Consider the following 10,163-nt stretch of genomic DNA (forward strand, 5'->3'; position numbering starts at 1 on the left):
CCACTTAACACACTGTTTGCTGCTACAACTACAGCCTTCTTGCACATGTTCTTCCTTTTTCAGCTATTTATTAATAAGTGACCTTTATGTATATATATGCCTGTATATATGGTGCTATTCTTAGTTAGTGTATTGTCTTTGTTAATGGTTGTTTATAATGGAGCACTGTAACGAAAAAGAATTTCCCCCAGAGATCAATAAAGTATTCTGATTCTGATCACCTGTCTTCACATTAATTACAAATTGTTAAATTATATTAAGGTATAAAAACAAGTTTATTGATTGTAAATTTACATGATGTGGTGAAACAGTGATGCTGTGTTTACGTCTGTGTGAGGCGGTTTTTATTTTCTCCGGTTAAAGAGAAATAAATAACAACTTTAATAACATCCACTCACTGGTTTCTCTTTAACATCACTTTCACCACATGATGGCAGCATTAATACAGTGAAGCAGCCGAGTGACGACGACACATCTGCTGCCCAACAGCTCAGTCAGAGGTCAAAGGTCACTGCAGGCGGTGGATGTGCCAAGAAAAAAAAGAAAAACGTGTAAAGATGAATCTATTTTTTCATCTTTCCATTTGTTCTGCACTAAAACTGAAACAAAGAACAAATATCTTGGTCGCACGCTGGAATCTGAAGCTGTAGAGGTAACCATAATCAGCCTGTCAGACGCTGGCTGTCCAAACCCACATGGAAAAGAAATAGAAAAGACTGATGTGGCCTACTTCATATAGTGAATCATATAAGGCTGATATGATTTACTCATGAAAGTGGCCACTTTCATATATTGTTTTAGGAAGTATCCAAAACATAAAAGTTTCATTTATATAATTTTCAAGGGATCTTATATCTGTTTTCACTCTTGTATGTTTTCATACGAGTTTCACACAGACAGATACAAACTTTGTAAGATTTATATCTTTTCCATATGGGAATTCAGGGTCTGCAGCCTTTACGGTCCACAAAGGCCGCGTACTCAAAGACCGAGAAGGCCGGAAGTGCGAGGCTTGTGAAATGGGACGGTCTCATTGCGCTGTTCAGGTTGCCTAGCAACCATGATACTAACCGCTGGAAACGTTTCATACAGCTTTGTGTGACAGAAATGAACGAGAACATATTTTGTTCATTTGTTTCTACATGAGCTCTGTGTGATTAGAATAGAATATAATAGCCCACTGAAGGAACAATGGATGGTAATCATGGCCATTGATCAATGGGTTTTGGTCAGTGGTTGTTGATCAATGGCCATGAGAATTTGCATAATTATGATTAAGGAACTGACCTCCCAGCCCCTTGTTCCTTCAGTGGGCTGGTTTCAGTCATTATGCAAATGTCCTGTTTATAAGAAAACCTGCAGTCAGCTGAGACTGAAGACGTCACCTGATGATGACGAAACGTTTCCCCCCCTGAACACGTCCAGATGAACAGAAGCAACTTTTGGAGATTTACTTTCCTGGAGGGATGAGCATCAAGACGAAATATGGCCAATATTATAGTTATTATATTAATCATTATTAGTTATTACAGCAGTGAACTTGAACTCGTGTCAAACACTGAGCTTCAGTAAAGATTCAAGTTGCAGTTGTTTATATTTTCTATCACCTTAACTCTTCACTCAAAGACGAGTACCTTTGACAGTGCATATATAGATGTATTATATATAAGAGACAAATATTGTTCGTTTAATATGTTGGCATTACTAAATTTGGCTCAATGCTTACATATATGTGTAAAAAGCAAATGTACGAGCTGTGATAACTGTGTCTGATAGAATGAAGAGTCGACTGATATATGAAATATTCCTTTATTGGGTGATAAAATCAGACCATGTCATAACTGCTGTAAGTCATACAGAATAGATATCAGAGCCTTAAACAGGCTGACGTCTGCTAAATGGGTCAAACTGGGCAGACAGTACACAAACACATACTTTTGACAGTTTAATCTTCGGCCGCTCCGCTTCTGCCGCTTTTTTCTGCAAAATTATCCACACCCACCGCCGCGCTATGAATTGTGGGATATGTTGGGCCATGTAGGATAGACAGACCCATCCTTAAAATTCAGGGAAATGAAGGACGCATTTCGAGCAGCCTTTGAATTGGGACAGCCTTCATCTCGTCGCTGTGACGTAATCGGCCTTAAATGAGGCCTTTAAGGCTGCAGGCCCTGAATTGTGTTACAGCTGCTGTGATGACTGCATTTATCCACTTGGAGCTCTGATGATGATGACAGCTTATCACGAGTGTCCTCCCCACAAACCACTGAAACAGCCAGCAGGATGAACAGCTGCTGATCTGCTTGTATCTGTGGCCTCTGTGCAGCAGACAGGCTCGGTGTGAGGGCGGTCGGATCGGCTTCACATTTATGCTGATTAAAAACGCTCAGACTTAAAAAATCTCAGTTACTTAAGATGAGAAGCAGGAGCGTAACACAGAGCTCTGGGTCCTGTGCACCAGCAGCCTCTGTGGGCCCCTTCCCTTCCTGACTGCACTAAAACAAAATCATTCTACAGCAGTGGGATCATCTTGCAGATCAACTGGATGATTTAGAGCTAACAAAGCTAAGTAAACACATCCATCACCACAGAAGTGACCGCCTATAAATGTATTTTAAATCGAGGTATTTCAAAATGCTGTTTCATCTTCCTGAAACACGCCGACTTCCTCAACGTGCCTCTCTTACCTCAGAGCAGTGAAGAAACACTGGCTGTGTCTGATGCAGGGACAGAGAAGACGGCCGTGTTCATGTTCACAGACGGATTCTTCTTCGTTTACACGATGGAGCTTTAACCTGCACGTGTGGACGTCTCGCTGAGACGCTGATTTCTGGAAGTCTTTCTGAGCGCGTGCACAGAATCATATTTTTAATTCAGCTGAAGATTGCAAACATCCACTTTCATTTAGTGTGTGAATGGGTGGATGACTGGATATGTAAAGCGCTTTGGGGTCCTTAGGGACTAGTAAAGAGCTATATAAATACAGGCCATTTACCATTTTACCATTTAATGACATTATGAACTGTAGATGAGACATTCAGTGTTGTGATGTTGTAAAAGAAATATGTGTTTATGAGCTTTAGAAATCAATGCATTCTGTTTGTATTTACATGTGTCCCAGCTGTTCGTGCAGTTATAACTGCAGCTGGAGCTACGACCGATCTGACATCATCATCACTTTCATGGCATCATATTTGATCAGCATCAGTGGATTTACAAGCGTAGAGACCGGACAGTATGTTAGCATCAGTAGGAAAGAAAAACAGACTGGAAACCTTTAAGCAGTGAGTCAGTGAGTCTGTGCTCACTCTCATACGTCCTCAAAGCTTCTTCATGTAAACAGGAAGCAAAGCTGCATCACTGAGAGCAGCATGAGTACAGAACAACACTGTGTCTACCAGGTACTGTTTCTCAGGTTGGGGAAACCTGCAGTCAGCTGAGACTGAAGAAGGATGATGATGATGATGAAATGTTTCTCCCACTGAACATGTCATCTACCAGTGTTAGCACTGCACAGCTGTCTCAGTCTGTGTTCCTGTGTCTATTTATACTTTTTCCTTCATTTTGTTGCATTTCGTGGATTCTGTTACTTTGAATCTGAAACTTTGTTTTGCTTCAGTTTTGGATTAAATTTGGACTTTAATCAGCCAAATCAACAGCTCACCTATTCTCTATTCTCACGTGGTTCTATCAGGCATCACATGGACTTTCACTTAACCTTGGGCCTTCTGTCCTGAGCTGCAGCTCTGTGAGTAAGACAGGCACGAACATCAGCCAGCGTTTCGTTTGCAACAGTTAATAAAAACCTGGTGCAACCATCGTCTCTCAGGATCAGCAGTATTGGGCTGCTTCACTCACTCTGTGATTCGATGACACCGACTTCATTACCTCCAACTCCTCCTTCAGTGCAGAGAGAAACATCTCTGGACCTCTGAGTGATTTTGATACCAGGGATTCGCCCCCTGCTGGCCAATGAAAGAAACGCAGGCACTTCCACTTTGGCTTCACTTTTCAATCACAGAAAATAGATCCATGTTTTACACAGTTGATTCATATTTCTGTTTTCCTCAAAGTATTGACAGCAGTGCAGTGAAAGCATGCAGCTTGTTCTGCATGTCGTCTTCAGGAAAGATCACAGAGGGACCAAAATAGCAACGAATACAACTCATAACACGTGAAATAACAACGTCTGGCCTGATGGTGGCAGTACTAGAAACACGAGGATCACAGCATCATCATGATGGACCGACTGAGAGATGATCTAATATGAAGTAACACATCTAATCTTGGACAGTTTAACAGTTTGTTTCTTTAAAGTGCAGCAGAAATAAATCTGTAAGTGACAAAGTGACTTTTCCTTTAATCTGAGCTGTGAACGTGTGTTTGTGAAAAATGAAGTTCTTCTTGTTCCAATGCTTTAATATTTGATGTCAGTGACTTTACAAATATAAAAACTGAACTGCGTTCTGCACGGAGGAGTTTGTGGTTTGTCTTTCTTTGCCACTTCCTTGAAGCTTCTTCCTGTACAAAAGCAGGAAGAAGGCTGGCCAGAGTGACAGCAGTGTGCGGACAGGATGTCACTGTAGTACTGCACACCTGTTAGAGTACAGCTTAAACTCCTGCTCAGCGTCTCCATCCTCTCACGATGTCCTCAGATATTTATGCCAAACCAGATCTATCAAAGAAGGTGAGATACAGCAGAAAGGAGGACGGAGCAGAGTGGGAGCAGAGGGAGGTGGATATCTACGAGAGTACAGATGCAGCAGGAGGTGAGTGAACCATAATAACATTTCATTTCTGGTTTGTTACAGTTAAGTTTTCACAAACTGCCATCAAACGTCAAACTTTTTACCTGACTCGCTGTTTCCTGTGATGTACGATTATTTCCTCTTACTGACTTTGAAACAGACGCTCTGCACAGAAAACAGATTTGGACACTTAAAGGGACCAAGGAAGGTCTTTTGCTCCCTGACTTGTATATTTAAATGTGCTATTGTTACATTTTCATTTGTAAAAATAAACAGTGAATCGTGGATAACAGCCCAGATTCAAAGATATCCTGAAGTACACGCTGCTTTACAAACGCGTGAGCAGTGCAGAGAGGAAGGCTGTGGGCGAGCGTTTGGATGCTGTTTCTAACCCAGTTACACAAATATCATCTACCTGGTCCTTTAAATGGAAGCTGCAATATCAGGAAATACATCAGTTCTAAAGCACACGTGTGTCAAATTTTTACCATGAAAATGAGAGAAAGATGCATTTAAAGATATGAGAACATTTCTGAATGTGTGTCGTAGATGAACACATCAGTCTCATGGTATGTTAAAGACATATTTAACTAATATATGATCTCACCCATAACCCCGTTCTGTTGCTGTAGTCACGTAAAGCGTTTGGACACTTGAGGGTTAAACACAATGCGGATGTCATATTTTGGTGTCTGACTCTTGTGGAGATGAGCTCATGAAACCACAGGTCTATTAAAGACAGAGTGACAGGAAATGACAAACAGCTCTACCACCTGAGCCAGAGCCAGGTGGTAGAGCTGATCAGCTGATAGGAAGGTTGGTGGTTCGATCCCCTCCAGTCTGCATGCCAAATATCCTTGGGCAACATACTAACCCCAAGTTGCCCTCTGATGTGTTCATCCGATTGTGAATGTAGTTTAGTTTGCACTTGTGTTTAGAAGTGCTTGTATGAGTGGGTGTGAATGGGTGAATGAGGCATGCTGTATCAGCGCTGTGAGTACTCCGGGAGAGTAGAAGAGTGTTGTATAAGAATCGGTCCATTTACCAAACCAACATCCACACTGCTTTCTAACAGGACCACAGACTCTGAATCCTCCTTCAGTCCTGAAGGGCTCTTTCAGATGTGCTACACTGGGTCTAAGAGTGCTGTGCCTCCTGATGTTAGCTGGGATCATCATCCTGTCCATATGCTGTAAGATAAGATACAACCTCTGAACTTCTCCTGCAAATGAATGTATGACTGATACTGAATCCCAGCAGCCAACAAACATGCAGCTTCACAACCAGAACGTGTCCTTCTGCCACAGCAAATACAGGAAGTACCTGATCACATGGAAACACCTTTGATATGAGGAAGTGTTGAAGCCTCAGAGCAGCTTTGACTGAATGTAAAAAGACATATTTTCAGTGAGAACAGGCACATGTCACATGAGTCAGAATCTATTCTTTCAAAGCATATAGATAACATCTCTGACTACAGGTGTAGAAATGCTGTTTGACTCTTCACCTTCTTCCTCCACACTGAAGCACAATTATTCTGAATCTTGTCAGTGGTTTTTGTTCACAGTTGATACGTATTTAGCTCATCAGATTTCCTGTAGTTCTAACACCTCCACCCACAGGACATGTTAAAGAGCAATGGCTGCAAGTTTCTGACTCTTATTGATATTTGACAAAGCAGAGGAAGAAGATTATTTCTGTTCAACGTTTCACTCATTTTATTTTATTTTATTTTGCTTTCACTGAAATATTTCAGATGTTTTGAACAAGAGTGAAAACAACAAACTTCGAATCAAACATGAAGAAGTTCAGACTAAACACAACAAACTGAACCACGTTTACAATGACACCAAAAAGAATCACACTGAGCTCCAGGATGAACTTCAAGGTAAGCAAACACCAAGTTCTTATATCACAGATATATTTGTAGAACATTTTAACTTAATTTGAATCTTTTTTTCTCTAAAGACACAAAAACCAGCCTGACTCAGTTACAGAGCCGTTATGATGAACTGAGTAAAAACCACAGTCAGCTACAGGAAGAAGTGAAGAAGCTGAAGGAGAAGATAGAAGGTAATAAAGTTTGAATAACTGATAGAAAACATCAGTGTTACACAGTGATAACCTGATTGTGTCTTTGTTTTGAATCCTAAATGTTTGATGCTGTGTAACAGTTTCTCTGTATAAATGTAAGTTTCAGTTCATTATGAATAAGAGAGAAAACCTGAGTTTAAATGAAGCATTTACAGGGAAAATGACAGGAACCAAAGATTAATGTGATACAACAGGACACAAAGTCTGTCTTTAAAACATGTGTTTGACTTTAAGGGAAGTGTCCTGATCGATGGATGAGATTTGGAAGCAGCTGCTACTTTAAATCCACTGAGAGTGAAACTTGGTCTGAGAGCAGGAGAGCCTGTCAGGATAAAGGAGCTGATCTGGTGATGATAAACAGCAAAGAGGAACAGGTGGGTGTGTTTGTTCATGTCTGTGTGATCTTTGATGGAGCTGACAGTCATCTGTTACTTGTGTCTTTGACCTGCTGTCAGTCTGTGACCTGCTTCCTGTCTCCACTCTGATGGATTTCTTGGATTCTCCTTTTTTGTTGCAGACACATTCAAACGTAAAGTTTTTACACATTTGACAAACATTTAATTTACACAGAAATGTTATAAAATGAGAGAAATCCTCATAATCCAGATTATTTTTCTGATTCAATCCAACTGAATCAAATGATTTGTTAACACTGATTCCACTGCAACACTGACTGAGCTACAGGAGGAGCTGATATTCATTGATTCTTTGGCTCTTTCTGATTTCTGCACAATGGAAGAAAAGTTTCATCACAGTTATTCTTCCTTCAGACATGTTCACAAGATGATGTCACTACAACAGAAGTGCTGAATTATGACTGGAGACAATATTTGTGTCTCTTCTCAAACAGGAATTTGTCAATGAACTGAACCTGAGAGGAGAGTCCTGGATTGGTCTGGAAGCTAAATGGACATCAGGAGGATATAAATGGGAATGGGTGGACGGATCAGCGCTGACAGAAAGGTGAGACTTTAGTTTGTTTCTATTCCAGAGTTATTATTTAGAAGTGAAACACTGATGTTTTGGAAGATAGATCAGCAATACATGAGTTGAGCTATTTTCCAACAGCCCCACAAACTGAATGTAAAGAAAAGCAGAAATCCTCCTTTGAATGAACAGCTGTGCTTGAACTCTCTTCATCTGCAGTCTGTGATGACGTTCAGTTACAACAAGTCAGTTTGAAGGAATCAGGATTGAAACATGTTCAAAGCAGCGACCGACACATTTCACTTTGTTCAATTTGTCTTCATGTTTTTGTGCTGTAATGTTTCTTTTCTCACAGAACAAAAAGTGTTTCAGAGAATTCCTGTCTCTTCTTCTTTGGTGTTTGTAAAACTTCAGAACATATGAAGGAAGAAGCTTCAGTAAATATGACCTGATAGACACACATTTCAAAGTGATGTCTGTAAACAGCTGACAAAACAGTTTCAAACAGCAGAAAGTCAGCTCTGACTTCTTTTTATTCTCCATTTTTACAGCAGGAAGATTTCATATTCATCAAAGCTTGAAAGCTGTTTTAGTGTGCATGATGATTCTCAGAGAAAAGTCTAAAGGAGGGAAAGTGGGCGAGAAACCTGGGAAAGAAATACAGCAAATATTGGAAATATTCCAAAAGAGACGCATATTTATATGAATGTGACAATAGTTATGAGTTTAGTCCAGTTTCATATCAGATTTGATCTCTCTGACAGGTTCTGGGGAACAGGATCGTCAGATCCTTATTCTGGTTACTATGGAGTCTGCTGTGACCGTGATGGGAAATGGATATGGTCATATTATCCTAATTCAATGACCTTCATCTGTGAGAAATGAGTTTGGTGCTTTGATGTAAATGTTTGAATAATCCAACCAAAGACACCTCACTATGAAATGTCCTGCATGAGCCTCAGACTCAGCTTACAGTCTTTACTTGTTCATTCTGCATCATATATTGATTACATATATTGTCCCTCTGTGCTCTGTGCTGTACAGTAAGGTTGGAAGTCATCCACACAAAACCTTGAAGTACTTCATTACTCTGTAGTTCCAGCAAATTGTTCTAATAAAAGTCAAAGTGCAGCTTGTCTTTACTTTGCTTTACTTGGTTTATTCATCAGCCTGTTGGTCCTAAAACTTCAGTAAATGTCTTCTTCAGTTTCTCTCAAACGGCTGAAAGTTGCTGCTTCTTACTTTTAGCTACAAATCAGGAACCAAGAGACTGAAACCAGCACAAATTCAGTTTGTCAAACTTACAACGTGTGAATAAGTGAAGATGAATCCGTTTAAAACAACTTTCCTTCTTCTTCTTCACTTACATCAAAACACAACTTTACCTTCCTGCTTAGTTTGCAGCGAGCTGCCTGCACAGCGTTAACACACTGAAGGTCAAAGTTCATTTCAGCATGGCAGAAAGGAAAAGTCCAGAAACAACAACTCTCACAGTGGACACGGTTAAAGTCTGTTGATGACTCTGAACGTGACTCGGGTCTTTTTGTAATGTGGGCCTTAGTCGTCTTCATGAATCAGACAGTTTCAGAGCCAGTTTCCATGTGACACACTTCCTGCTTTGGACCCTTTACCTGCAGCCTGTATGTGTCCACATGTGATTGGTGCAAAGCTTTTAACTAATGACCACAGACCCTGGTTGTGTTTCGCTTCAGATGATTTTCAGCATTTCATTGAATTCTAACTGCATCAAAGACATTTCAGCGTTTCAATTCATCAAACTGACTTCAGATCTTGTTGCATGCTGTGAGTTTCTCTGCTGGTAAACTCGAAATAACTGAAGTTCACACTGACGCCATATTTCCTGCATCAGAAACATTCGCTCATTACTAACATTATATATTGTGTGATGACAGCAGCTTCTGAGAAAGCTATTTTTAAGTTGCTGCTGCTAAGTTCAAGCTCAGTGTCTGTGCATTATGACAAACATTTCAAATACATTTGTGGCTTTGCTTGTATTGGTGTACAAGTATCTATGTATTAATGCATGTAATGGAAAAGTTTTCCAAATAAATGGAGAAAAGTATTTAAGCTGTCTGTGTTTGTGCTTTATTCTGCTGTTCGTTTCTGACTCGTTCACATTTGTAATTAATCACAACGGCATCAATGAAATCTCAGTAATTAAACTGATAAATCTGAACTTCAGGTCTTGTTGAAATCTGTTTGTTTGTCTGTTTCCAACTGGAGACGGTGACAGTGACAGAGCGAACCTCTGCAACGCCGTGACGCCCCGTTAGCTTAGTTCACACTGACGTCATATTTCCTGTGTCACAAACTCTTCTTCTCTCTTCTCATTCTGTGGACTTACAACATGTAGAAACTCATGAAAGCAGCATC

The 10,163-nt window shown here is 40.2% G+C and overlaps 1 protein-coding gene across 1 annotated transcript; it reads left to right on the forward strand.

Annotated features, from left to right (window-relative positions):
- Positions 1–4,581: 4,581 nt before the first annotated feature.
- Positions 4,582–8,900, forward strand: LOC112430194 (uncharacterized). Its single transcript, XM_076879306.1, has 7 exons — positions 4,582–4,769; positions 5,824–5,940; positions 6,505–6,636; positions 6,717–6,821; positions 7,077–7,216; positions 7,693–7,805; positions 8,534–8,900. Exons 1-7 carry the CDS (start codon positions 4,646–4,648, stop codon positions 8,652–8,654), a joined length of 852 nt encoding a protein of 283 aa, XP_076735421.1. The 5' UTR covers positions 4,582–4,645; the 3' UTR covers positions 8,655–8,900.
- The last annotated feature ends 1,263 nt before the right edge of the window (positions 8,901–10,163 follow it).

This window comes from Maylandia zebra, linkage group LG22, assembly GCF_041146795.1.
Source record: "Maylandia zebra isolate NMK-2024a linkage group LG22, Mzebra_GT3a, whole genome shotgun sequence".
In the NCBI taxonomy this organism is placed as follows: domain Eukaryota; kingdom Metazoa; phylum Chordata; class Actinopteri; order Cichliformes; family Cichlidae; genus Maylandia; species Maylandia zebra.